Genomic DNA, 27,643 nt, shown 5'->3' with positions numbered 1-27,643 from the left:
CCCCCCCACCCCACCACACACACACACACGCGTGTCTGCCGACGCCTCTCGATAAATATTTGCCGTCCGCGCTGTGGCTGCTTTAGCCTTTTCGTTTCCTTTCGCTTACGGAGTCTCTCACCACCAACGCACGTCACGAGAGCGCTATTGATTGTCTGTTTTCTTTTTTCTCTTCGTGTTTTTTGTGAACTACGACGATACGTAGTGCAGCGGAGAGGATGCCCTAACCAGCTGCTTTGAGGAGGAGGAGGGGGAGGGGCTTTTGAAAAGAAAAAAGAAATAATGTGTTGTCGCACCTCCTCCGTTACATCGTGTGAAGATCGACGTTTCTGTTTCTTCTTCTTCTGCTCCCCCCCTCCCCCCTCCTTCTCTGAAGACAAGTAATCGTTTTCACTGCCTGTTTTTTCTTCTTGTATTTGGCTGTTTCGTCGTGGCGGCTGTTCTCCTTTATAATATAGATATAACTTGCTTACTTACAATTATTAGTGATGCATAAAATGCATATATTTATATATTTTAGCTTATCCCGTTGTTAACTTTCCTGTTCCTGCACTAAAAAGATCTGCCTCTTCACGTCATTTCTCTTCCGAGCGCTTTGTGTCTCTGTTGTTTTTCCGCTCTCCCCGCGATTACGTCGCCTCTCACGCGGCGGCACCCGACGAAGACGAAGAACGCGGGGTTTTTTCTTTCAGTAAGCGCGAAGACGAAATGCGTAAAACAGTAATACTAATTCGGAAACGTGCTTCTACCCTCAATACAAAGATATGCCGCCGCCTCCACTGGCTGCAGCACTTTGCAGCGGCGCATGACCACCGTGTCACATCCGCTCCTTTTTTTTTAAACAATATTTTCTGTGCTTGTGTGTTTATGCGAACCCACGTAACTGGAGCAACGATTCTGCAAAGCCGCGGCACACATCGCCGTCACATCATCGGGCGCGTAGCGTCGGTGCCGGTGGCGGTAGGCTTCCTCGCTTGCCTTTCTTCCCGCTCTCGTGAAGAAAAGGAAAAGGCTCTTGCTCTATGCGTACACTTCGAAGCTGCGTGCTGGAGGCTCTAACACAGGACTCACAGATGCGACACACAGGAAACGAAGAGGTGGGCGGCTTTGATTTTATTCCTTGCTCTCTCCCACCTTCCGTAGCTGCCACTTTCCTTTCTCCGCCCCCTCTCCTCTCTGTTGATTCTCCTTTGTTATTACTATTGTTATTATTCCCCCCCCCTTCTTGGCGTTTCTTTGCTTTCCGCTGCGCTAAGTTGTAGTCGTGTCGTTGCTTGACGGACGACGCTGTGTCTTTGCATTCCACCACCTCCCCCTCACTTCCGCCGCGTTTTGTGCTTCTCCACGTGCGCCACTGAAGTCGCACCCCGCGAGTGTGAAGCTTCCACCTCTACTTGCTTGCAGCTGTACGCATTCACACACACATATATATTATTTCTCTCTATTCGCTTTCTCATATCACCAAACTGGCTGCGTGTGGCCCCTCCTCCCCAAAAAAGTGGAGCTCCACCCCCTTCGTTTTTTTTTTAAGGAAACTGTTTGTTTTATTATGTTGGCCAAACAGTCCCTACCGCTTCTTCGATTCGCGACGCCTTATCCTGACTGTCTGTTTTCTCTTCTTTATCGTTCGCGAGCATCACTGCCGGTGTACTCGCACCACACTCCCTCCCTCCCTCCCTCCCCCCAACCACGAAGGGTGGAAACCACAAGAAGCACTTCCGCTGCAGTCCAGCGGTGCCATCCGGGGAGGGCTTTTTAAATTGTTTTGCTGGTTTCTTTCGCTGCGTCCACCGTTGTCCAAACGTGTTTCGTATACACATACATATAGCTCTCTATTGACGGACCAGTGATCCTTCTGGGGTCCATTTGCTACCCACCTCCACCTATCTCCCTCCCCGCCAAAAAGATAATATCAAAGGGAACAGCACGTGTAGGTTTCGATTAGGAGCCGGCCCCATCGTTGGCGACTCGCGCTTCATCGTGCCGCCATGCACCCTCCACCGCTTACCGGCGCGGGTGCGTCGTCACTGACCACGTCCGCCAGTTGTGTGCTGTCGCGTGCTACGTGCAGCGGCATTGCTGTCTGCCATGCCCAACGGCAACTCCACCCGCTACTCACCGCGCGGTCAGCTTCTGTCGACCAGCTCCGACCCACACAGGTGCTGTGGGCAGTGAAGCTCTCCGCTTTCGTCCCTACGGCGCATCGCCGATGCTGGCGGCCACGCACCACACACACCGCCCATCACCGAAGCGCTGCCCTGCGCTGTCCTGGCGGCCTTTCCTCCGCGCGGACGTGGATAGGCGACGTCACCGGGGCCGCCTTGCCCTCTGCGTGGTGCACCGCCCGCCGCCATGCCTCCACCGGCCGTCGGCCCACCTATATTGAAATCACTGAAGCCCTGGACGTGCTGGGCGTGTCCATCGATGAAGACCCGAAGGTGGTGAAGGCGAAGTATCGGGAGCTGGTGAAGAAGAACCACCCGGACGCCGGTGGGGATGCGGCGACGATGGCGAAGGTCACGGTGGCCTACGATCGCCTCAGCAGCCTCAGCAACCGAGAGAAGGAGGAGTACCAGACGCAGAGGAGGATGTTTCACAGCGGCCGCGTGGGGAGCACGCGGCGGTACCGCCCGGGTCCTGCTGGTGGCTACGGCTACGCCGTCCCCAATGGACCGTTTCAGGCTCGCGCTGCGAACATGTACGGCCAGTACTACCAGCAAGATGCGAACACGGCCTATCAGCAGACGCACCACGCAGGTCAGCAGAGCTACTGGAACCAGTACCACAACCGTGCCGGGTCGGCCAGCTTCTCAGAGAACCCTTTCAATTTCAGTAACCCGTTCAGCATGAACGCGCAGGTGCGGCGCGCCCGCTTCCTGCCCCCCGGCACCCTCCTCCTCCAAGGCCTCGTTGTGTACCTCGTCCTCTCCGCGTTCTTCCTCTTCGCCTACCGCCGCTACCGTGACTGGCGCCACGATGATGGCTGGCGCATGTCGGAGAGTCTCGCGCGCCACGAGCAGATGCAGGAGATGCATCGCATCCGGCAGGAGATGAATGAGCGGGCGCGTGCGATGCTGATGCGCGACGGCAGCGGCGGTGATGGCGAGGCCGACAGAGGATTTTTCTCTAGCATCAACGGGCTCTACGGAAGTCGTCAGTTCGTTGGGGAGTCGCCGGAGGCGCGCGCCTTGGAGTACGCCCGTCAGCGTCGTATACAAATGATGCAGGAGCAGCAGGACGCCGCCGTCAACGCGCCGGAGTTGCGGGGGTGGCCGAAAATCGATGAGGAGAAGGGCCGCATCATCAAGCGAGCCCAAGACCCCAGCGGCGTCGTCTTCTTTGAGCCGCGGCGAGAGGACACGCGACGTCGGCAGATTGAGAACCAGCGCCGGGCGAGCGGCTTCACGCGACGCGCCACGACACCGCAAAGCGCACCGTCCGCCGCAGCCCCTGCGGAGCAGGACGTCACTGCTGCTGCTGCCGCCAGTGACGACGCAAAGGTGGAGTCAGAGGGCAGTTCCGCAGGGGCTGGCTCGAACAACGGCCCCCCGCTTCCACCGGAGTCCAATGTCGGCGCTGTTATGATGAAGCCTGTGGGCAACGAGCAAGAGGCTCAGGCGGTGATGCGTGGCATCTTCGCTGGTCTTCGAAGAAACTCTTCGTGACGCTGCCGCCGCTGCTGCTGCTGCTATTTTTCTTTATTCTTTCTAAGAAAAAAAAATACGTGGTGCGGGGTCCGTTGGGCTCTTCGATTTCGTGTTGTTGGTTGTTGCCGGGCAGTTGCCGCGCGCTATCGGTTTTGGGTGGTTTTCAACCCGAGGAGGGAAGGGGCGGTGCAGCACGGAGTACTCTCGCCCCCCCCCCCTCCCCTCTCTCTCTCTCAGCTGCGGTTGACACAGCTAGTATTTACGAGGGTTGAACACGTGAAATATAAATATATATTTATGAAGGAAAGGGCAACGAGGGTCTAAGCCGAAGTAAAGGGAGAGAGCGCGATTTCAACTAGAGTTCTCTGCGCTCTCTAAAGGAAAGAAAAAACAAAGATTAACAGCGGCAGCAACAATCGAAGGACCTCCGCCCACTACGCATCGCGGAGCACACCTCTTTGTTGAGCTCTTGCCCTTTCAGAAATGGAGAGGAGTGCAAACAGCAGCAACCACCAAAAAAAGAACAAGGACTCGCGCTTTTCTTCCACGCCTTTATGATTCCAATATCCTTGTCCTGCCTGATCGCCTGCGTGAAGACAAGACAATCTGCCGTCTCCCGAGAGACGCGCTCTTCCGGCTCCATCTCTCAACCTGCTCGTCTTCTGGCTCCTTCGCTGTCTTTCAATTCTTCCGTTTTGCTGCATTCCGCATGCGCCTCTTACTATTATTATTATTATTATTATGATTTCTTCTTATTGTCGTGTCTTGTGCATTCCACGCAGGGATCCGTCGCTGCTTCGTCTTGTTCTTTTCCCCCTCTTCGTTCCTCCCCTTTTCCCTCCCCAGCTTCGCTATACACTCGATCATATATATATATATATTTACCATTGCCGCTGTTATCATTCGCACTGGTGTTTTGGTCGTACGTGAGCTGCAATAGGAGACCTGCTTGACGTTAATGATTCCTAATCTTCCTATTACTAGTATTGCTGCTGACTTCTTGTCATTTGGCGACTGTTGCTGCGTGCGGAGATTTCCTTAAGAAGGCCACAAAGCGTTATTATAATTATTATTGTTTGTTTCGCTTTCTTCTCTTCTTTTTACAGTTCCCTCCCCCCTCCTCCTGTCGCGCCGAAAGGCCGTTGTCTCTCCCCACACCTTTCGTGGGCCGCATACACAGCAGACACATACTCACGTAGTCACACAGCCCCACCATAACTCTTTCACTCGCACTGCCTCGTGCCTCACCGATTATCCGTTGCTTAGCTGCGACCGTGTACCTTCCTTTTCCTTTTCTGCCATCTACAGTAGTTGCCGGAGTGAGTTGAGAGTCATGCGCTCCCCTAAGTCGTCCCCCGCCTCTTCGCCAGCGAGCTCGGCACATTCAACGGCATCCCCAGACACACAGCCGGCGTCTCCAGCAAACGCGACCCTCAACGAACGCCAGCGGCGTCTGGCACGGGAGCAGCAACAGATGATAGAGCAACTAATCAGCGCCGGACTCGCGCAGGTTGCGGACCTCGTGCAGTTTGGCTTCACCGAGGCAGAGATCAACGCGGCGGGGTTGAGCTTCCCTTCTCCGCATCTGAGGGCGGAGGCGGAGGAGCAGGAGCAGGAGCAGGAAGAGCGCGCGCGAGCAGAGCAGGCTGCCACAGCGGCACTGCACACGGATGACCGTCGCGCAAAGGCGCGCAAGCGGGGCTGGCATGATGAGCCCAATACCCCCACGAGCACGCCAGCGACGGCGCGGGCGGCAGCGCTGTCGCATGGGGACTTGACGGATGTCAGGACAACGGCGAAGGCGGTGGACGGCGCGCTCCCGCCGTCCACCGTTTGCCACTCCCCCGCCACAGCTCCTTCGTCCTTTTCCTCGCCTCCAAAGGCGGTGGCCTTGTCGGAGCAGCTCCGGGCGTCTGCGGTGCGTTCAGCAGGTGTCGTCGATCAGCATCGCCAGCAACGGCAGGCCACCGGGCACGACACGCGTGGCTGCCTCGCCGAGGAATGCGCTCGCACGCTGCGCTACGAGGCCGAGGATGAGGATGGAGAAAGCGCGTGTGCCACGGCGCCGGTGGTGGTGGCCGCAGCGCAGCCAACCCGTGTTGCCGGCAACACAGCTCTCGCCTTCTCTGGATTGGACGTCGCGGTCGCAAAGGAGATCGCGCAGATGCTGCAGGCGCCGGTCGACGACGCGGCGCAAGCGGAGCAACACCGCATGCAGGCGTACCTCGAGTCTCGTGAGGACGGCGGCACCCCGTATATGTAGCCGTGCTCTTGCTCCTCCAAGAAGAAATGATCAAGGAATCATAGAGGAAATCAATAATGAAAAAGAAAAGAAGATAATAGAAGCCGGCAGCAGCCATACCCCCCTCGAAAGAAAATCAACCTCGCTGTTCACCTCCGCGTGTGCCGCGACGGCTGGGCTGGCCTGCTCTCTCTCTACCTCTCTTTTCGTGTCTCTCGTTCTGTTGTTGTTCCACGCATAGAAGACTTTTATCTCAACCCCATACGGATTCCGTGCGTAGACGACGGCAGACGCTCGACGAATCCCACGTGCACCAGTTCATAGAAGGAGCGGCAGCGCCCGAAGGCTCTCTCGCAATGCATGAGCAAAGGGGGCGGTTGTAGGTGCTGTGCTATCAGTCGCTGCAGCACCGTTGTCGCAGCTCGTATAGAAGGAAAAACAATGAAAAACAAAGGGGAAGAAGTGCCTATCGTTACTGCTGTTCGTGCCCGACCACAGCTGCTCGTGTCAGCCGTATGAGTTTTTTCTTCTTCTCACTCCTCCCCAGTGCGGCAATCTGACTTTTCAGTTCTTCAAAGAAAACTCACACATTTATATGTTCAAGATGGCCAAACGCACAAGCGCTAGAGGAGCTTAGTGATGAATGCACGGACAGGTCGGGGGAGGGGGGAGAGGTGCTTCCTGCTCCTCTCTTCTCTTCGCTCGCTGTCTGACGCGTGATCTTCCAGGTGGGACGGTGCACACATCTTCGCTCATCCTCCGCCCTGTCTGTATTTTTGTTTTTCGACTTTGCAACTCGCGACTCTTCTCTTCTTCTCCCCTCCGCGTTCTTCTTCTTATATCCACTCTTCTCCTCCCCTGTCAGATCATCAACAACAACAACAAAATAATACCAAACCAGATTTCTATCGCTTCGCTTTCTCTCTCTCTCTCTTTCATTTTTGTTTCTTCTGTTTCCTTCCTGGCCTGCCTGCACCCGCCTCTCTCGCACTCTAGCAACTATCGCTGCCCATCTTCTCTAGGCGCTTAAGCTGCAGCTTTCATCTGTGCCTCTCTCTCTCTACATCAAATCGTTCGATAGTGGTTGTTTCCTCCCGAAGAAAAAAGAGCCAGGAGTACTTCATAACTTTCTTCTTTTTCATCTTCTTCTTCTTGTCTTTCCAGTAAGCAAAACGGTTTCTTACGAACTTATTACTTTCTGTCTCTCGTTTCAGACACCAAAACAACAACAACACACTCACACACACCGTCATGTCGACGCGTCCGCAGCAGCCCCCGGTCGAGGGCGGTGCCAACCGCATCATCATCGTCGGCGGAGGTCTGGCTGGCGTGTGCGCCGCCCACGCCGCCCTCCAGCACGGCGGCAGCGTCCTCCTGCTGGACAAGTCCGCCTTTCTCGGCGGCAACAGCACCAAGGCCTCCAGCGGCATCGCGGGCTCCCCCACCCAGGCCCAGATCGACGCCGGCGTGCTGGACGGGGTAAAGCTGTTCACGGACGACACCAACCGCAGCTTCCACGGCGTGAAGCCGGGCGAGCAGCCAGGGCCGGTGTCGCCGCTGGTGTCGGAGATGGTGCGTCTCTCCGGCTCCTCGCTAGACTGGCTGGCGCACTACTTTAACTGCGACTTGACGAAGCTGGGTTTCATGGGCGGCCACAGCAAGCCTCGCACGCACCGCGGCGAAGGGAAACCCCCTGGCATGGCCATCACCTTCGCGTTGATCAACGCGCTGGAGAAGGTGCAGAAGGAGGACCCCGCGCGAGCGCGCATTCTGACGAAGGCGCGCGTGGTACGTCTGGTGCGCGACCCCGTCGACGGACCTGTGACCGGCGTCGTGTACGCCGACCGCAAGGGAAATGAGTTCATGGAGCGCGGTGCGGTGATCGTGGCCACAGGCGGCTTCGCGGCGGACTTCACGCAAGACGATACCTCCCTCATCGCGCGCTTCGCACCGCAGCTGACAAAGTTCGCGACAACCAACGCCGAGCACGCCACCGGCGACGGCATCAAAATTGGTGAGCAGATCGGGGCGGGTCTGGTCGACATGGACCGCATCCAGGTGCACCCCTCCGGCCTCGTGGACCCGAAGTGCCCGGACAACCACGTCAAGTTTCTCTGCGCGGAGGCGCTGCGCGGGGCGGGCGGCATTGTGGTGGATAAGAAGGGTCAGCGCTTCGTCGACGAGCTTGCCCGCCGCGACCAGGCCAGCGGGGCGATGCTGCAGAACAACGACAATAGCCCCTTCTACCTCCTGCTGAACGAGAAGAGTGCGAAGGAGATGGAGTCGCACTGCAAGCACTACGAAGGTCGCGGGCTGATGACGCGCTACGCGAGCAGCTACGACTTCTGCAAGGCCGCGAACATCAAGCCGGAGGCCTTGGCGGCCACCTACGAGCAGTATAAGAAGGACGCCGCCGTGAATGCTGCCTCGCGCGGGGTCGCCGCGGGCAGCGACGGCGCGAAGCCGGGCTTCTTCACCTCTCTCTTCGGATTGGGGAAGAGCAGCGGCAGCGGCGGCAGTGCAGGGGCCGGGGCAGGAGCCCAGGCGGCCACCCGCGGCACACCAGACCGCTTCGGCAAGACCCTCTTCCGCAACGTGGACGCCTTCGCCATGACGGGCCCTCTCTACGTTGCGTGGATTGCGCCGGTGGTGCATTACACCATGGGCGGCCTGCACGTGAACGAGTACGCCGAGGTGTTGGACGCCGCGACGCAGAAGCCCATCCCCGGTCTCTACTGCGCCGGCGAGGCGGCGGGCGGCGTGCACGGCAAGAATCGCCTCGGCGGCAACTCCCTGCTGGACTGCGTCGTGTACGGCCGCGTCGCGGGTGAGCGGGCGACCAAGTACCTCCTCGCCACCTATATGGGGCCCTTCTCGAACAACCGCCTCAACACGATCTACTCGCAGCTGACCATCAAGGAGCTGCCGGCGCTGCCGCCGGTGCCGAAGGCGGCTGCGGTGACCACGAAGGCAGCGGTAGCGGCGACGGAGGCCCCCGCGGAGAAGGCCGCTGCCGCCCCTGCCGCCGCTGCCGGCGCGAGCGAGGGTGGCAAGGCGTTAAAGCGCTACACCCGTGCGGAGGTAGCGAAGCACAACAAGGAGGCGGACTGCTGGTGCATCATCCATGGCCAGGTGCTGAACTTGACGGAGTTCCTGCCGGACCACCCAGGTGGCAAGCAGTCGGTCGTGATGTACGCCGGCAAGGACGCGACGGAGGCGTTTGACCTTGTGCATCAGGCCGAGGTGATCGAGAAGTACACCCCGGATGCGGTGGTCGGCGTGGTGTCTGATTAAGCGGACACTGCAAAGGAGCACTGAAAGCAACAAGAAACGAAAAGCCCCCAAAACAACACAAAGGCTAGATAGGACGCGCCCGCCATAGATGTGAAATGCGAAGTAAAACAAGAACCTCCATTTTCCTCTTTCTCTATGTATGCGCGTGCGTGTACGTACACGCAATTCTTTCGGTGGTACTTGCGTTCCCTCTCATTCGCTGTCACGTCGCGAGTACGCGATCGGTTTCGTGGAGAATAAAAGCACCGACGACACACGGCTAAAAAACCATGGAAGGACGCCGTGATGGCGACACTGTGTTGAGAGGCTCACGCACGCACAGACACACAACGTGCTTGTTGTTTTCGTGTGGCCGCGCCGTGCTGCATCTGGGTGTGATGCATTATTTTTTTCTTCTTCTTTACACAATCAGTCACGCGCTGCGGGATCGAGACTGAGTTGAGGAGTATTCGAGGTGCCGAAGCGAAGAACGCGGCATCCATCGTTTTAGGTTGTGCTCGCCGTGGCAGGTACTTCATGCAGGCGTACCACAACAGTATACCTTTTTCCTTTTGAAAGAAAACCCAATAGTGTTTATCGAGTATAGCCACCGGAGCTGCAGCAACACCAAAAGCGCCAAAACAACAAAAAGGACGGCCGAGGAAGAACAAAAGAAAAACATAGCTGCTTTTTTATTTTTTAGTCAGAAGTTTTGTTTTCCCACTAATCTCCTTATGAACTTATTTGTCAAGTCTTAGGTTAAGCAACGGCAAGGAAGAACACCTGCGGGAAAAGTACTGTGTAGCGCGTGTGTGCGTGTTGGACGGTACGGAGGAAGCTTGCAGGGTCAGTCGCCGAGTCGGTCCGCTTTCCGTTGCTTCTTCCAACAAAAGTAATCCCGGAAACAGTCTCTGACACGGGTGGTGGTGAGCGTCATGATTTTTATTTTTCTTTCTATATCTCTTTTTGGTTTCAAAGCATTTTGCAAGTGTTTTTGCTGTTCATTTACTGCGCGGCTACCGGAACCGTTCCTAGTGTTGTACACCGTCGAATGAATCGTGTTCATCAAGTATGTTGTTTCAAATCACTTCCATCTCGTCGTCATTGAAGTCGAAGAAAGAAATAATTCAAACACATGCAAAGTCAAGTCCCTCCAGCGACTGCCACTGGTTGGCCTGCTAAGCAACGCAAACATCATGGCGTGACGGCGACCACGACAAGCGGATGCAACCACCACCACAAGAACAGCAGTAAAACGCATGGATTGCGGCACGGAGAGGGCACAAAGGAAGAACCCTCAAGAAAGAACGCCTTGCTGAAAGCGCGTCCACCGCAGTGGCGGCCCTTCCTCTTCCCTTTTCTGTGGGACTTTCAGCGAGGGATGAGGCGCCTGCTGCTGCCCAGCAGTGGCCGGATGAACTCGGCTGTCCTCGCGTCTGTGCGCCGTTGCCGCTGCGATATCTTCCCTCTTCTCTCTTGTCTCCTTTCTCGTGCGGCTCTCCTCCGCGGCGCTTTGAAAAAGTCATCCGTGACAGGATTCGAACCTGCAACCCTCTGATCCGTAGTCAGATGCTCTTCCATTGAGCCACACGGACTTCATTGAAAGCGATTTCGTGCTTAGGGGCTGTCAGGTGCGACCGCTTTCTCGCGGGAGGGGGCCGGCTCGCGTCCCCCCGCCACCGAAAAGCTGCGCCGGGATTCTTTTGGCTGAGGAATTTGGCTGATGGCGACATTCTTTGGTCTCAGTAAACTTCGTGTTCAGACACGGGTGAGGGAAACTAGCGCTTGCAGGATGCGGCACGCTGGAAGAACACCCATTCCCTGCGGAGCGGAAGCGGTGCCGCAGCTCGTTGCCAACGTTGATGTCAGAAAACCAACGCACTCTCCCCTTTTTTTTAAAAGTTGGTCGAAAATAGCAGTTGTTTAAATGCGCATTTGCAACACTCATGCCGACGCCTACTCTTTTTAGAGACTCAAGAGTGCCCGTTGCGGCACATTCTTTCGGATACCAAGTGTCATGAAGTCAAACATCATTTTCCCTAACTTTTCTTGCTTTCTTCTCTCCCGTTTTCTATTTGCCGATTTAAATCTGCCTTAAAAAAAATTATTATTGATATACTTTTTTTTGTATTTCTTCTGTGCAAGTACTATTTTTCGTGTCTCTTAAAATTGTGCTTGCTGCAAAGACTAATGCAGGGCAACGCACCGGAGCGCTTTTTTATTGGAGGGCTTTTCCGCAACGTGACGGAAGAACATCTGCTTGCGCACTTTCAAGATTACGGTCACGGTATTTGCTTAAATATCTCGCGTGACAATAACGGTAAATCTTTAGGCTATGGGTGGCTATATTTTAATACGGTAGAAGCGGAACGCCTACTTAAAGGAACGCATATAATTAACGGAGCCAAAATCGCTGTTAGCCGTCCAGAGAAAAAGCCGCATAACAATGTCGTGGCCTCAGTGCCAATACCACCACAACCACCAGTACCCCCAAAGTCACGGGTTTTCTCGCAAAACAAGAGTCCGCTTCTAAAACGCCCACGCGAAGAGCTTCATCGTCGTTCACCAACTCACGATTTTCGTGTACACATTTCCGCAACGAGTCAGCCGCGAATCAGTACCCACTAACCGCAGAAAACAGGAACAGAAATGGGCAAGGCAGCAACCACCTGGACAGTAGGAATGGTCCTCCTCGGCAGCACCAAGAATACGCTTCCTCTTCAGCGCCTCCCTTACCTGCATCAGCGTTTGCGTGCATTCCTCTTAGCCTCTGCCCACCAGCTTTTCTGCACGACCCGCGTATTTTCTGCTGCACATTGGATCCTTCGCAAGTCGGCAAACTGACTATTATCGCTACACCAACCGCTCATGATCGTCTTTCGATGTCTGTTACTGCGCCACATCATTACCATGCTGCTACCGTTTCACAAATACCCCAATATGCAGGGGGTAATTCAACAAACGTGGAGACCCACACCAGTTTGCCGCCACCTCCTGGTCCGCCGCCGCAAAATGCTGAGAATAAACAGGTTTCTTTAACCGCACAAGCTAACACATCGTCATTACATCCAGAACAACCTTTGCGGCAGAACGAAAATCATCTTAATTTTCCTTCAGCGGAAAACTGTTCGGCTCCTCCGCCACCTGGCCCACCTCCACTTCACGATACACCACCACCGCCACCGGGACCACCGCCTTCGCATTTGATGTCCTACCCGCTTCCACCAGGGCCGCCACTGCCGAATTTAGCCGTTCCACCGCCACCTGGCCCTCCTCCTCTGCGCGCTAAAGAATCCGAGAAGCTGTTGTGCCCGCCTCCACCTGGTCCGCCTCCGGCGCGTTTTATTCAACCGCCACAAATAAGTAATCCACCGCCACCAGGTCCACCTCCGAGGCGATAAAACTAACCGTACTCTTTGTGATCCGGTGCAGTTTTAGTTAGCAAAGAAGAAAATTAGTAAAGTTCTTTGCAGCATTTCTAAGCTGACCTAAATGTGTGCGTTTTGTTGCCAAGAGGTTGAAATCTGTCCGTTATCTGTGAGAAGGTCAGGAAGAACACTCCTATAAGTTCTGTTTTTGCGACAATAAAATCCACAATAGGGTAGACTGCGAAAGACGTATCTGATTTCTTTTTTTTTTCATGTGCTGTCGAATGAGCAATAATGTGACAGATAGTGTTGCCAATTATTATTTAGGCGTTGTGGCTGCTTTGAGTGTGTTTGTCTGCACTTTGTTTTTCCAGTGGCTATATGGTCTGATTCGCGTAATATAAATGTATTTAATGACAGCAGGAAAAAGCATTTAAAGTACCTTTATGTCTCTACCTTACACAAACAGTTGAGTTTCCTAATTAAAAGAGAATCTGTTCTCTGAAGTTATACAAGACTTAACAAGTTGCTTAAACGAAGGTTACACACGACAACGGAATCCTTCTTGCGTTAGACTGGCTCTTAATGCTATGTTTCAACAAAATCACCGTGAAAAAAAAATCTCTCTTTTAATATGCCCCTCTATCACGTATACCAATAATGACAACTGCAACACAATACATCACGATGATGTTTTTAAAGGTTATCGTCGCAGTTCTTTGTTCCAAAAAAGGTGGCTAGACTCTTTGATCAAAAAATCTCATTTTGCATTATCAGAAGTCTAGGCCTGACACTGAATTACTCGTACTTTTTGCGTTTCTTCTTCTTTCTTTGCATGCGTGTGATCAAAAACACATTCTTCAAGGCACATTTCTTATTCTTTTTATTCCAAAACATTATTGAGCTCATTGAACTGCTTCCCAAGCACTAGCTGAAGGATACCTTTATTTTTTTGACAGCAAGGATACCGTACACCGTCGGTCTTTTTGGTTTACGCAACTATTCTTCGATTTTCTGACTTCTTTTTTTCTTTTCTTTTTTAGCTCTCGCCCATTAGCACCATGTTTACGGATTCGTTGTTGCTGTCTCTTGCGCAACGCATCGATTCGCAATACGCCCTGCGACATGACCCCAAGATTAAGCCGCTAGCGTATGGAACTGCAGGCTTCCGCACTACTGGGGAGCTCTTGCCACCGGTCGCTGCGCGCGTGATCACAATTGCCATTTTGCGAGCATGGTTCTGCGGTGCGCGTCAAGCTCCTGAAAGGCAGTGTGCGACGTGCTCTGTCGGGTTCATGATAACCGCGTCTCACAATCGAGCATTCGACAACGGCTTTAAAATCATTGATACAAACGGCGGAATGCTTGCCGCGTCGTGGGAGCATTGGTGCACTGAAGCTGCGAACGCTGTCACCGGTGCTGAGCTTGTAAGTGTTATCAAAAAATGCGTTGGAACGGAAGAGATAAAGCACGTGTCTGAGTTTAAAAGTCCATGTGGTGTTGTTTTGATCGGTCGAGACACAAGAGAGACCGGCGCAACCATTGAGGCTGCAGCTGCTGACATTTTGAGCATCGTGCTGCAGATCCCTTTTACAGCATATGGCGTATTGACGACTCCGCAATTACACTATATGGTGGAAAGAGCAAACGAATCCGACGCAGTTGCGGATCACATCAAGTTGGATGCATACCATGAGCAAATTCTCTCCAGCTTCGAAGAACTCTTAACGTATACGAATAAAGAAAACGTGAAGGGCTCGCTTTCACCGCAGTCTGTGGTTGTCGATTGCGCAAATGGTGTGGGCGCTCTTGGAATGCAACGTCTTCTTTCCTATTCCCGCTCTCGCGCGAAGGGGGACATATTATCGGAAGTGTTCTCGTTGGAGCTGGTAAACGACATTGTGGAAAACCCAGCCCTGCTCAACGAAAACTGCGGTGCCGACTACGCAAAGCTACATGCAAGACCTTCTGAGAGCATGCGGAAGTGGCCGCTTTCAGGCAGTGCTATCGTCGACTCAGCAAAGACGCATTTTTACTGCTTGGACGGCGATTCTGACCGACTCGTGGCATTCTTTTACAACAATCGCAGTAACAACGACTGGGTTCTGCTTGACGGCGATCGCATTGCAATCTTGTACGCCATGTTGCTGCACAAATGGCTTGGTGAAAAGCATATGAGGGAGCTTGACGTCGGAGTGGTGCAAACTGCTTACGCAAATGGCGCCTCAACGGACTTTCTTAAGTCAAAGCTGCGTATGCCTGTTTACATTGCTGCAACGGGAGTCAAAAATTTGCATCCTGTTGCCCATGCTCGGGATATTGGTGTGTATTTCGAGGCAAATGGTCACGGAACCATGCTTCTTTCCGACAAGTTGGTCAAGGGCGGCTGTGCTGCACATTCAGAAAACCTCATGTCTTTGATGAACAATCTTCGAGGCTTGTTGTCGCAGGTTTGCGGAGATGCTATCGGCGACTTGCTTATGTGTGAGGTGGCTCTGCAGGCGTTGGACATGAGTTTTGAGGACTGGGCAGCATTGTATGCGGACCGTCCATGTAACAACTGAAAGTGACGGTAGAGCATCCGAAGCGTATCACAAACACAGAGGACGAGCAGCGTGCATTGTCCCCAGACGGGATGCAAGAGGAGATTGATGCAGCTGTTTCTGCCGCACTATTGAGCTGCAAAGATGCTCGCTCCTTTGTTCGCCCAAGTGGGACGGAGCCGGTGGCTCGCGTGTACGCAGAGGCGTCTATGCAGGCAGTTTGCGATTTGTTGGCAACAAAGGTTTGTTCTGTTGTTGAGAAGTACTGCAACTAGCCGCGGTTATTTCTGTTCTTCAAGAGCAAGAAGATAAAGGCAGAACATCCGGTGTATCGGTTTTTTTTTTTACTATTGAGCGTCTTTTTTTTTTTGGAAGGTCCGTGCACCTACTGTTGAACACCTCAACCTTAGGTGTCGAAAGAAAGCAGTGTAATTGATTCAGGTCACTTCAGGAAGACACTCTCACACGCACAAACACACACAATGACAACAGAAAATATGAGCTCAAAACATAAGAAAAGTGTAGAAAACATTTTTTTACCCTCCTTTCCCTTTTCGTTCTCTAAAAACAGCAGTAAGAACGTGTTCAGTGAATGCATTGCTGTTCGTTTGAACTGATCTTCGCGAGGAAAAATAGTTGCATGCTAGATCATCCGCTGCGTCTGTTATTGTAAAGCAGAGTGGCACTCTCTGGGCTTGGGATGATCCGTGCGTGCTTTCGTTTTGTTTGAATTCGTGTCCTTTTGCAGTTACTAAATGCATTATTAACAGACAAGAGCACACCTGCGAGACTGTTGTTCTCCCTTTTCCACGTTTCTGCACTTCCAGTGAGATGGGGAAGTTGTGAATGTAGAATTGAAGAATAGCAATGTTGAGCGTCTTTAAAAAAGGAAAAGAGAAGTGAAGTGCACGACCATTTATGATGCTGAATACTGTCGAGCTCAACTATATTAGCAAGGAGATAAGGTCTTCTGGGCTCTGTCTGATTTGCACGCGCAACTGCATTCGTTGAGCAGCGAAGCGTTACTCACGACTGTCTTACCTCTTCTCTTCAGTTGACCTGAAAACGTTTATCAAAGGCGGAACAGGAGCTTCTGCATCATGCACCACGTGTTTTCGCGTTGGCACTGGCTTGTGTCTTTCACTTGTTGTATTTGCTTCTCATCAAAAGCTGTCCTTTCCGTGGCACTAGTGCCAGAACCCTTTGCCTTTGTGCTCCCTTCTTCCTTAAAAATGCAGAAAAAGAAACTCATCGTTCTCTTCTCCGTTTCTCTCTTTCCCGCTTGCTCTTTTGTATACTTTGAGCACACACGCGCACACGTACACACAAAACCCCATTCACACTTGAAAGATAAATTTCTCTTTTTTTTTCCAGGTGGTACGCCGGAAAACTAATCACTAATTTCGGGTAAACGAAACAGCAACAGAGCAGAGAATAGTAGAAGTATAAAAGGAAAAGGAAAGCTCTAACGAGCAACCCAATAAGGTTCACGTGTCACCGTGCAAACGGACAGGCGACGGATATTGGAGAAAAACGAAGCCAACCCAGTACTTCACTCGACTTGAAAAGTACGGAGACAAACAAACGGGAAAAACACCTTGTTTCCAGTGGAGCAAGAGGTACTCTGAACGTGTCCTTTGCCTTTTTATTTATTTCTTCTCTTCTCACTTTTGTTTCGCTTCCCACGTATTCCTTTCTTCTTCTGTTCGTTTTAAAAAAGTAAACGAGATTGCACACAGAATTGTCACCCTTTTTCCTTTCTTCAAATTTTTTTTTTTAATAGAAGCACAAACTGTAGATTTTTTTTCCACGTCTGATTTGTTCATCCAGCGCCTTTTTCATTAGCGTCTTCTCACTCTCTTCTAAACAGCGTTGGCTTTTTTTCCCCTTTTCTCTCTCTCCTACATTTTCTTTTTCAACACATAGATCAACGTTTTAGATCCACTTTTTAGATCCCTCCTTGTTTTCAAGGTATAGATTGTTCGGCTTTCAGAAAACCCTTGTGTAAGTGCTGTGCCTCCAAAAGAGAAGGATAGGAGAGAAAGGCAACTTCGCTTCTTCATCTCTTTTTTATTATTTATTTCTTCCTTTTTTTCTCTTCCTTCTCTTCAAGGTTTCAGCGTAACGAAGGTCGTAGAAAGAGTACGGCACCATCGATTATTTTACGTTGGCGACACTGTTTTGCGTCTCGCTGTGAACATAGTTTTTTTCTTCCTTTTTGCTTTCTTGGTGGCAAACAGCATTTTCACAAGCAGGAAGAAGTTGGTTTCTACTACATCTCTCATATTTTTTTTTTGTTTTGGTGTTCTTTCGTCTTGATTTCTGTGTGGAGTGTCGCTGGTAGCATTTTTGGCAGATTTCGTACTCCCTTCTTTTTTGTTGTTTGAGTTGTTTTTGCCGTTCATACGCACTCTGCGATTCGGTGCATAGCATAGTCGTGCAAATATTCTCTTGTTCTCTTTTCTGATAACAACATTGGTTTTTTTTTCACCGGTGCTTGCGAGGTTGGCTCCTGAGCGGCGAAAGCAGCAGTCAACAGCACTTTCTAAAACGAAACATATATATTTTTATTTACGAAAATGGCAACAACACACTTTTTTAGAATGATGGCGGTTGCCGCCACGCTTTTCCTTTCCCTGCGCGGCACAAGTGTGGTCGGCGTCGCGGCAACTACCTCTTCCTCGGTGGCGGTGCAGACAACGCCGCCGTTCCCTCTTGTAGACGTCGTCTTCCTTGCTACCACCTCCGCTGGCACGGACAAAACGCTATACGTCTCCACCACTAGCGACTGCAAGGCGTCTCTGACGCCCATCTGCACCTTGGGACGCTCGCAGGCAGGGCTGAACTACAACGACACGACGTGCCTGTTTAACATCACCGGCGCGTCTGTCTCCGTCGACGCGACGACGACAACGGCGATCCCGGCACTGTACTGGTGCAGCAGCGCCTCTGGTAACACGTCCTTCACGACCCTGCAGATGAACAAGGTGGTGACAACGCCCTCGTACGCGTACCTGAACACGGAGACGACGCTGCACCTGAACGCGGCGACGCCGGTGGGCACGACGGTGGGGCTTTACACCACCAGTGCCTGCACTATTCCGCTGAAGGACACGTCCACCACGACGGTTGAGAGTTCGCGTGAACTCAGCGTAAACGTCGGCACTCGCGGCATCACGTACCTCTGCGCGTCTGTCCCGTCCGTATTGGGTGACACGTCGGTGTTGACCGCGCGCACCATCATCTACGGCACCAACTCATACGACATCTACACCACGCAAGGCATTCGCCACCGCGCCGTCACCATCACTGCCGATGCAACTTTCTTGTACCTTTCCCTGTCCACCGATCCCCAGTGTATCACGCTGGCGCAGGACTACCAGCAGACCTCGTCCGGCAACGCCGTCTTGACAATCGACGTGCCGCGCGGGACGTACTACTTCTGCGCCATCATGAGTGCGGGTGTCAGCAGCATTGGCGTCTTCGTGCCCGCTGTCAGCACCTTCGAAGTCCACGAGTACGGCGTTCAACCGCAGACCATGTACGCCAACCGCACCACCACCATGTCCTTTGCGATGGACGCGGTGGCCGCGGCGGCCACGCTGCAGGCCGCCCTCTTCTCCACCTCCGCGTGCAGCACCGCGTCGGGCACGCAGCTGACACCGTGGTCCGCGACGATGGAGTGGACGGTGCACACGGCTGGGACGTTCTACGCCTGCGTGCGCACCGGCTCGTCAACGACGGAGCTCGGCTACGTGAACCGGGTGGTGGTATCGGCCACCCCAACCGTGACGCTGTCGCGCACCCCCGGCATTATGGGCCTCGGCGAGGTGGCGACGGTGGCGCGCCGCAGCGACGACCCCGCCGACTCGGCCATCCTTACCGTCGGCATCTCCCGCGCCTCCGACTGCGACGCCCTTCTCCAATCAGGCAACACCACCGCGACGGGCACGACGGCGTCGTTTTACATTCCCGAAAACTCGCCGAGCACGGTCTTCCTTTGTGTCTCTAATCGACTCACAACCGACAAGAGCAACGGCGAGAGTAGCGAGGCGACCACGGCGGTGTACTACAACCTTGGCTCGCTCATCCTCAGCACCTACAGCCTCAGCTATCCCGCCCTGCGCACCGATACGTCCTTGGCCATTGGGCTGGACAACAGTGTGGAGTTCAGAAAAAACACATACATGTACCTCGCGCCGGCCCTGATCAGCGGCACGGACAGCTCCGCCGACGACGACAAAGACGCAACGTGCAAGGCGGCCATCGAGGCGTCGAACGAAACCATGTCGTTCTTGCTGTCCACCTCAGACTTCAAGCTGACCCCGGTGCAGTTTCCAAGCGCCGGGAGCTGGCTGCTCTGTGTGCAGGAGGAAAAAGTGCTCAGCAACGCCCCCGTCCTTCTGCGCACGTTGACTGTCTACGGCAACGCGACGGTGACCCCGAGTGGCGTGCTGCCAGGCATCCCGGCCAGCCTCAGCGTCACGGCAATTCCGGCGTCCACGTCCGTGTCCCTCACGGACGGCTCCGCGTGCTCCCCCGACATGAACACGATCGCGTCGGCCACGTCCAGCTTAACCGGCGCGGCAACGCTCTCCTTCACGTACGGCACCAAAGGAGCACTGCTGTTGTGCGTTGGCTACCGCGGCGAGTCGAACTCGCGAGACACTGCACCAGTGCTGATGACGGCGGGCGAGGTGAAGAGCACCGCGGTGCGCGTGATGCCGCCCGTCGCCGTCGCCGCAACAAGGACCAGCCTCACGTTCTCCGCGCCTGGTGCGCCGACGCTGAATAGGCTCACGGCATTGCTGGTGCCAGGAGGCACGGCAGCCAGCTGCCCCGCCTCCGCGACATCCGACACGCTGCAACTCCCCATCACCGGCCACGCAGTGGTTGGCACGACGCCTGCAAATGAGGTGGCCACCGCCACCTTTTCCCCCGACAGCAGCGCCGTCGGCACCACCTACCTCGTCTGCGTCGGCACATCGGGCAACTTTTTGTCGGCTGGCGTGGTGAGTGTTGTCGCGGTGCCGAGCCTCGCACCAAATCCCGCACCCATGGCCTACGGCCTTCCCGCACGAGTGACCTTTCCTGCCGCCTACGTGGCCGCACTGGCCGGAGATGTGTTTGTCATGCTCAGCGAAAGCGCCAGCTGCACACAGGACCTCACCCCCACCACGCGGTACGCGTCCGGGGCCATGAATGTGACATCAGGGACGACGGACGCTTTCTTCGTTCCCTCGCTAAGCAGCAACATCTCCACCGTACGCTTCTGTGTCGCGCAGGAAAGCCGCCTGGTGAACAGCACGCTGGGCTACGCAGACGCCGGTACGGCCACGCTGGCACAGTTCACCGCTGTCACGCAGTACGCACAGCGCCAACGCACGAACACACTCGTTGTGTCTCCTGAAATCAGCGGCGCGTCACTTTACCTGGTCCGCTGCGAAGGGGCGGGCTGCGCTGCGGCGACGGCGGATGCGACGTGCGCGTCCACCTCGGCGACCCAGTACACCACATCCAGCACCGAAAAGCTCACTGCGCCTGTGGGCACCTATGTGCTGTGTCAGAGTGTCTCCTCCAGTGCGGCGGTGGTCGGCTCGAGCACGACAGTTCAGGTAATCGATCCGTACGTGATGACAACGACAGCGGACACGTCAGCGCTGCGCGCGTACGTGCCCTTCACCGTGACCATGTCCGGTGGCCCTGCCGCAACGAGCGGCACTTATACCGTAACCGTCCAGCCCGCCTCCGTGGCCTGCAGTGAGACAGCGGCGGATTCGCAGCGCTTCGCCATCACCGGTGGGCGAGGCCGCATCGCCATTACCGGCGTGACGCCAGCAGCAAAAGTACATTTCTGCGTTCGACCATCTAGCGTAGACGGCTTCGAAGTGATGACGGCGTATCTCGCGCACTATATGGCGCCCGCCGCGGTGATTGCGGGAGTTGCGACGACGCTGACGTCTGCCGCGCCGGCGGACGGTGCGCATGCGAAGCTCGCGGCGACGGCTGACTGCTCGGGTTCGGTCGTGAGTGGAGGCGTGCAGCCTCTCCAGGAGGGCAAGGTGACCTTCACCGTGGATGGGTGTAATCCGCAGACCGGCCACCTTGCGTCGCTGTACTACTGTGAGACGAACAGCGCCGGCACGTACGAGTCCCGCGGTGCGGTGGGCATCCTGCGCGATAGGAACTGCAGTGGCGGCGAGTCTGCGAGCATCGGGATGGTGTACGCGGCTCCCGGCACTGCGATCGGAAGCTACGGCCTTGCGTCGAGCTTCCTGACAAACCCGCGACTGTCGCTGTCTGCAGACTGCACGAACCTTGTGGACGGCCGTGTGGGGACGACTGGGTATGCGCCTGGCGTTGACGAGGCCGCGGCGTTCTACGTGTGTGCGCAGGTGCTGGGGGCCCCCACGCTGATCTTCACGACGGCGATCCCGACGCTGACGGTGCGGAACTGGGCGGTGTCGCCGAGCGCTGCGCTGAGCCGCTTTAACGCCACGATGGGCGTTCTGCCGTCTGTGAAGGTGACGGTGAACTGGGCAACGCCGTCGACCAACACGTTCTTCAGCACGACGCGCGACTGCAGTGAATCGCTCGCGACTGCCTCGAGTCTGAGCACGCCGGGCGGTGTCGCGACATACCGCACCGTTGGTGTGAGCGGCCTCGTGTACGTGTGCACGACGGACCTGCTGACGGAGAGGACGATTGCCGTTGCGCGCTTCCTGTCCGTGACGCCGCCGTCTGTCCCGCAAGCAGCCCCAGCGATCGTGCGAGGAGGCACATACACCGCCACCCTTGTCGTGCCCGGCAGCCCGCCGCCGTACTCGATGCAGCCGGGCGCGGACGCCTCGTATCCGTACCACAGCTACTACACGTCCTCTGATCGAACGGTGTTTCTGTCGGCAGACAAGTGCGTGAGTGTGATCAGTGGGGTGACCACCACAACGGCGGATTCCACGGGAAGAGTGTCGTTTGTCGCCAGCGGGATTGCGCCGGGCGTGGGCAGCGTCGCGTTGTGCGCCGGCACCGCCGCGGGGACCGCCGTCACCATCTCCAGCATCGTCGTCGCACCCGGCAAGGTCTACCCCACTCAGTTCGTCAGCGGAGTGTGGAAGGCCGCCATTTACGTTCCCACGTACCCCCGCACGGTATTCGAGCTGAGTCGGTCGAGCGGGGACTGCACGGCCACGTCGGGCATGCCGACCTTCACGACGGACGGCGAGGGCTACAGCACCGTGAACCTTGTCACGCCCAAAAATAACGCCGCACTGGCGGTGGGCACCTACACGCTGTGCGCCAGCGTGAGTCCGCCGGGGCTCACCGCCATCGACACCATCGAGGTAATCGACGCCGCCTTCTTCGGCATTCGCGGAACGACGTTTGTGCTGGGCGTCCCCAGCGCGGTGGAGCTGCTGCAGGATCTTGTCAGCAACTACCTGTACACCGGCTTCAGCGAGTCGCGGGAGTGCACGTCGATGACCAGCGCGTACGGCTCGTGGTCAAGTGTCACCGACACGTCGATCCAAGTCATCGCGAGGAGGGCGCGCAGCGCTGGCCTTTACTTCTGTGCCCAATCGCAGCAAAACAACTCCCTCATCGCACTGCCCGCGTCCACGGTGAGCTCGTCCGGCCTACGCTTCACAACATCGTCCATTGTGCTGCCGCGAGGCGAGTGGGACGCGTGCAGCGAGTACACCCTGGACCAGTGTATCCCTCCGGGGAGCAGCGCTGCGTCGTCTGCGGATGTGCTCGCGATGGTGTACGGCGACTGCTGCTCGAGCGCGCGTCATGTGGTGGGCCAGTCGAGCATGCGTGGTGGGACGTGCCGGCTGACGATGGACTACGACGCCGTGAAGTCGCACGGTACTGGTGCGTTGTTCAACCTGTGCGTGCTGAACAGCGGCGACGACTCGGTGTGCACGACGGTGGCGAGCTCTGTGGCGGTGGGCACGTCGTGCACGCCTGCGTCGAAGCACAAGGGGCTGAGTGGCGGCGCGTTGGCGGGCGCCATCGTGGGCAGCGTGGTGGGTGGGCTGGTGCTTCTCACTGTCTTGGGTATCCTCATATGGTTCTGTTGCTGCCGCAAGTCCGGAAAGAAGGATGTCGGTAGTCGCGAGTTGGTAGCCTTCCAGCAGTTTGCCGAAGACGACAACCACCTCGTGGGCTACCTCATCGGAGGGCGCCACCCGCTCCTGTACTACCCCTCTGGCAGCCACATCGGCCGATCGGTCAGCCCGTCACCACCCTACCCGTCCACCAGCTCCGGCGGCTACTCGGCCGTGGAGGAGATGGAGGAGGAGGGACGCGACCAGATCGCCCTGCAGGAGGCGCGCGCCCGCTACAATTTCCGGCTGCACTTCTCCGAGACTCTCCAGCAGTTGGCGGCGGACGCGAAGAACGCAGCGGTGGACGGGGGCCTGGACACCACGTGGGCCAGCGGAGACTCGTACCTGCACGGCGTCGCCCAACCTGTTCGTCGATGCGTCGAGAGCATCATAACGGAAAGCGGAGAGGCGGATTATCTGACGCGGATCGGCCCGCCCGCTGCCTCCGCTGCGCCACACCACGACGACGATGCCGGCAGCGCCGCCGCCGCGTACGAGGTGCCCGAGGAGCGAGACTTGAACCTGACGGCGGACGGTAACGCGTCGTTCGATGTGGATCCGATCACAGGGCGCGTTCGCAAAGTGCGCAGCCATTCCATCGAGAGCGCACCACGACCGCCGCCGTCCGCTACGGAGAGCTACCTCACAAACGACGACTGCGAAGAACGTGAGGAGGGGGCGAGTGCAGAGGACATCGACATCGACGCTGCCCACGACGCGTCTGCGCTGAAGAGTACGGCGCCGCTGGACGCTGATGGGGGCTGCGGCGAGGCCGATGTGGTGCGCCGTCGGATGGTGGTGCGCCGCTTCGTCAACCCGTCCTCGGTCAAGTCGCGCCGTCGCCGCAGCCAGCACCGCGACGACAGCCGGGGGCGGCCGCATCTCGATCCCACCCACCTCGCCGCGGAGACGCAGCATGTCTCACAAGAGGAGCTGCTAACACCGGTGCAAGAGACCGTCTCCGTCTTCGCCGCTGCGACGCCGGAGGCGGGGATCACCACCCCTGACGTGCGCCCGGCCGTTGCTGCAAGGCTGGACGAATCCGCAAACGAGTCTGCGGTGCTCGCACGCTCCCCTATCACCTCCCTCGACGCGCACGACCTGTCGGAGGGTGCGTTGACCATCCGTGGTATCGGCGGTGGGCCGGCGACCGCGGCCGCGGCCCACGAGCGCCACGACTCTGACGACGCTGAGGACGGCGATGACTTGCTGAGCTTCACGACGACGCAGCGCTTCCACGATGAAACGCGCTTCCTGCTGGAGCAGGAGGACGGCCGTCGGCAGCGACTCTGCAACTGGGAGGAGGAGGAGCGGGCCCAGCTCGGGCAGGCGGAGCTGAGTGCGTACATGGCGCTACCCACCCTCCCCGCCGGGATTGACGAGGCCGACGGGGCAGCTGGGTTTGCTGAGGCGATGTCCTCCGTCGTGGCGGTAGCGGATGCGCCGACGAGCGGCGTCGCCTCCAACAGCATGGCCCCCGTGGAAAAGACTGTCGGAGAGGAGGAGCAGGTGCGCCACGCGCCCTGTGCACCGACGGCGTTGCCTTCGCTGCCGCCCGCGCCGCGTCCACAGGCGTTACAGAACCCACGCTTTCACGTTGTGGCGACTGCGCCGGAGTAGAAGTTGGTGTGTGCGTGTTTGCGTGTGTGTGTGTTCATGCGGCTTCTCGTTCGCACGTCGCTGTAGATGATTTGACACATCGTGCTTTCTGCCGGACTTTGTTTTACTTTTTGTATTTCCCGTGTGTGCGTGAGTGTGCGTGTGTGTGTGTGTGTTTGTGGCAGCGGGGAAGCCGAAGGTGCCGGTCCAAGCGACGCAACGCACTCAGGCAAACTGGAGCACACTTCGGCAACGCGAATGCCCTGCAAATGTAGTCTCGCCGACGCGATCCACATGGAGCATCCGTGATGCTGTCGTGCGCTGACGTCACCCCACTCGCCACCCACGACACGGCAGACGCATTGAGATGCGCAGCACCATGCGCTGCTTATTATTGACATAGACATAGAAGCCGCACCGAGGCGACGAAGCTGTGCACCCACGCCGTGTTCCTGGCCAATGCATCGCGCACGGAAGGAGGGCAGGGGGAAGAACGAGGAGCCTGAAGTGCTCCATTCCTCCTTCCCCCCTCTTCCTCCTCCTCTCTTCTGCGGCGTTGGCAGCAACTGCACGGTGCCCGGTGCCCGGTGCGGGAGGCTTTGCTTTCAAACGGGAGCATTCCCTTATTTATTTATTTATTATTGAAGTTGCTCCCTTCATTTTTACAGCGAGACGCGCCGCGTTGTTTTTGGGGTTTTCCCTTTCTTCCCCTCTTGCCGTCACGACCACCGTCCCTTTCCCGCGGAGGAGTAGCAGCGGCGTTGTGCGGTACGCCGGGTGGCGCAAACCGCCGTCGTCGTCTCTTCCTCTCCATTTTTTCTTTTTTTGAAACCTGTGTTCTCTTTCTGTTGGCCGATTGAAAAGAGGGAGTAGATGATGAAGCGGCTCGCTCGAGCTGTGATGGTTGTTGTTACTGTTTTCTTTCTATAGTTCCCTTTGCGCTTTGTTGCTGGTCGCTCTTGTGCGCCGGCATCCAAGCCGGTTTGTGTAGCTTCCGTGCGTCCATGTCTTCCTTCGGGTGCTTGTTGAGGTGTCGTCTGTCGTTGCCCGATGAAGTTGTGCGCACGCAAGCGTAGAAGAGAAGCGTGACTTACACTCCCGCGAGGCGCCTTCTGTGACGGCGAGAGTCGAACGAGGGGCCTTCCCCCTTTCCCTTTCCCTTTCTTTCTTTTTCTAGCACCGTGTCGCTCGCACACGTAATTCCCGGGTGGTGAACGGGTATCGCACTCGCCAGGGCGGGGTGCGGGGTACAACTGCCCAGCCCACTCAACGACGATGGGGACGCTGTTGTATGCGTTTCGGCCCACCGCAGTGCCCTCCTCAGCGCGTGGGTGATGACGTGTCTATCCCGCCTGACCCCTTCCTGCTTTACCTGCCTCTCATTCTCTCTCCTCTCCCTTTCCCTCTCAACTGCTGGGAAGTTAGAAATTATTCCTATTTTTGCCTTTTGCCCCCTCCTCCTGCTTTCAGTGCTTCACGCTTCCACCACAGACATCACAATAAGATAGTCGAAACAACGCGCCAAGAGGAAAAAGTGGGGCCGCAGCTTCGTGACGCAGCAGCTCTGTGTGTGTGTGTGTGTGTGTGTGTGTGTGTGTGTCGCTTCCGTTAGCGTGCCTTCGTCTGCACAACACGCTTGTCTTCCATACTCGTGTTTCAAGCGGAGGAACCGCCAGCCGCAGCCACAGCAGCGCGAAACCCAAGAGAAAAGAACAGTCATTATGCCAAACCCCATTGTGCGACTCGGCAAGGAATTGAAAGAGGCAACGGAGCATCCCGATCCGGATATCCACCTCGAGCTCTACGACGCCTCGCACACACCTGGCAGCAGCACCGGTACCCATGCGACGTCGCAGCCCAGCCTGTACCTGTGGCTGGCCATCCTTAAAGGACCGCCTGACACCCCCTTTGAAGGCGGCAGCTACAAGCTCCTCTTGACGATCCCGCAGGACTACCCACTTGTTCCACCCAAGGCAGCGTTCATCACGAAGGTGTTCCACCCAAACGTGGAGTTCAACAGCGGCAATGTGTGTCTCGACATCTTGAAAAAGCGCTGGTCGCCTGTGTGGACTCTGAGCTCTGTGTGCCGAGCCATTTTAAACTTGCTGGCGGAGCCGGAGTCGGACAGTCCTTTTAACTGCGACGCCGGCAATCTTCTCCGCGCGGGCGACACGGAGGGGTACGCGAGTTTGGTTCGTCTCTACGCCATCACAGATGCCGACGCACCTCCCTTTGTCGATTAGAGCAACCACGACAACGAAGGAGGAGGAAAGGGATGCCGGATAAAGGGAGGGGAGGGAGAGCGAGCCTCAACCTGCTCGAGAAAACCTATAAAAAGAAGAAAGCAGGTCTGCCGCTGCGGATGGGGAATCGAATCCCCACAGAGGGAGAGGATGTGTTTGTGGCTTAGCGGTGCCGCCGTCGCCTCCGTGGTGCGCAGACCTCTTTCTTTCTCTCGCCCCACAGCGTGAAGCGCTTGCTCCGCTGACGGCGCAAGAACCATTTCCCCGTTATTTGCCTTTGCTTTTCCCGTTTACAGCCTTTTCCTTTTATTGCTGGTGCGTTATCTGACTTGTCGAAAGACGTATGTTCTCACGGAGAGGACATGCAAAAGCTGCTGTTCCTTACATTGAAGGGAGCACCACAGCTGCTGCTCTGGAGGAGATGTCGCGCACGCGTCTGCCTCGTCGCCGCATTATTATTATTATTATTTATTTTCTTTCCTGTTTCTTTCCGTCAAAAAAGGAAGTGTTCTCGCTGCGTTGCTGTCGCTATTGTTGTTGGTGCGACCCCCTCCTCATACTACTCCGTTTTACTTGGGATTTGTTTATATATATATATATATATATATATATATATATATATA

General features: G+C 55.9%; 7 protein-coding genes and 1 non-coding gene across 12 annotated transcripts; 7 read left to right on the top strand and 1 right to left on the bottom strand.

Annotated features, from left to right (window-relative positions):
* Window positions 1-1,255: 1,255 nt before the first annotated feature.
* ABB37_09283 (putative mitochondrial chaperone protein DNAj) lies at window positions 1,256-3,665 on the top strand (the record flags this gene model as incomplete). The annotated part of the gene is made up of 1 exon (XM_015808674.1): window positions 1,256-3,665. Exon 1 carries the CDS (start codon window positions 1,989-1,991, stop codon window positions 3,663-3,665), a length of 1,677 nt encoding a protein of 558 aa, XP_015652725.1. The 5' UTR covers window positions 1,256-1,988.
* Window positions 3,666-4,428: 763 nt separating this feature from the next.
* Window positions 4,429-5,910, top strand: ABB37_09282 (hypothetical protein; the record flags this gene model as incomplete). The annotated part of the gene is made up of 1 exon (XM_015808673.1): window positions 4,429-5,910. The coding sequence occupies exon 1, from the start codon at window positions 4,981-4,983 to the stop codon at window positions 5,908-5,910; it is 930 nt and encodes a 309-aa protein (XP_015652724.1). The 5' UTR covers window positions 4,429-4,980.
* Window positions 5,911-6,753: 843 nt separating this feature from the next.
* ABB37_09281 (flavoprotein subunit-like protein) lies at window positions 6,754-9,183 on the top strand (the record flags this gene model as incomplete). The annotated part of the gene is made up of 1 exon (XM_015808672.1): window positions 6,754-9,183. The coding sequence occupies exon 1, from the start codon at window positions 7,141-7,143 to the stop codon at window positions 9,181-9,183; it is 2,043 nt and encodes a 680-aa protein (XP_015652723.1). The 5' UTR covers window positions 6,754-7,140.
* Window positions 9,184-10,683: 1,500 nt separating this feature from the next.
* ABB37_09280 (hypothetical protein) lies at window positions 10,684-11,790 on the top strand (the record flags this gene model as incomplete). Of its 2 annotated transcripts, none has more annotated exons than XM_015808671.1 (1): window positions 10,684-11,790. In XM_015808671.1, exon 1 carries the CDS (start codon window positions 11,353-11,355, stop codon window positions 11,788-11,790), a length of 438 nt encoding a protein of 145 aa, XP_015652722.1. In that variant the 5' UTR covers window positions 10,684-11,352. The 2 variants fall into 2 exon arrangements, with proteins under 2 accessions (XP_015652722.1, XP_015652721.1); XM_015808670.1 differs by having other exon boundaries at window positions 11,307-11,790.
* ABB37_09346 lies at window positions 10,686-10,757 on the bottom strand. Its single transcript has one exon. It is a non-coding gene; the product is annotated as a tRNA-Arg (tRNA).
* Window positions 11,791-13,231: 1,441 nt separating the features above from the next.
* Window positions 13,232-15,094, top strand: ABB37_09279 (the record flags this gene model as incomplete). Of its 3 annotated transcripts, none has more annotated exons than XM_015808669.1 (1): window positions 13,232-15,094. In XM_015808669.1, the coding sequence occupies exon 1, from the start codon at window positions 13,592-13,594 to the stop codon at window positions 15,092-15,094; it is 1,503 nt and encodes a 500-aa protein (XP_015652720.1). In that variant the 5' UTR covers window positions 13,232-13,591. The 3 variants fall into 3 exon arrangements, with proteins under 3 accessions (XP_015652720.1, XP_015652719.1, XP_015652718.1); XM_015808668.1 differs by having other exon boundaries at window positions 13,395-15,094; XM_015808667.1 differs by having other exon boundaries at window positions 13,461-15,094.
* A 2,558-nt stretch (window positions 15,095-17,652) lies between these two features.
* On the top strand, window positions 17,653-24,798 carry ABB37_09278 (putative mitochondrial hypothetical protein; the record flags this gene model as incomplete). The annotated part of the gene is made up of 1 exon (XM_015808666.1): window positions 17,653-24,798. One exon carries the CDS (start codon window positions 17,653-17,655, stop codon window positions 24,796-24,798), a length of 7,146 nt encoding a protein of 2,381 aa, XP_015652717.1.
* Window positions 24,799-26,197: 1,399 nt separating this feature from the next.
* ABB37_09277 (putative mitochondrial putative ubiquitin-conjugating enzyme e2) lies at window positions 26,198-27,020 on the top strand (the record flags this gene model as incomplete). Of its 2 annotated transcripts, none has more annotated exons than XM_015808665.1 (1): window positions 26,198-27,020. In XM_015808665.1, the coding sequence occupies exon 1, from the start codon at window positions 26,499-26,501 to the stop codon at window positions 27,018-27,020; it is 522 nt and encodes a 173-aa protein (XP_015652716.1). In that variant the 5' UTR covers window positions 26,198-26,498. The 2 variants fall into 2 exon arrangements, with proteins under 2 accessions (XP_015652716.1, XP_015652715.1); XM_015808664.1 differs by having other exon boundaries at window positions 26,247-27,020.
* Between the last annotated feature and the right edge of the window lie 623 nt (window positions 27,021-27,643).

The sequence above is a fragment of the Leptomonas pyrrhocoris genome, assembly GCF_001293395.1.
Source record: "Leptomonas pyrrhocoris isolate H10 chromosome Unknown, whole genome shotgun sequence".
Classification (NCBI taxonomy): Eukaryota; Euglenozoa; class Kinetoplastea; order Trypanosomatida; family Trypanosomatidae; genus Leptomonas; species Leptomonas pyrrhocoris.
This window is presented reverse-complemented; position numbering and strand designations above follow the sequence as displayed.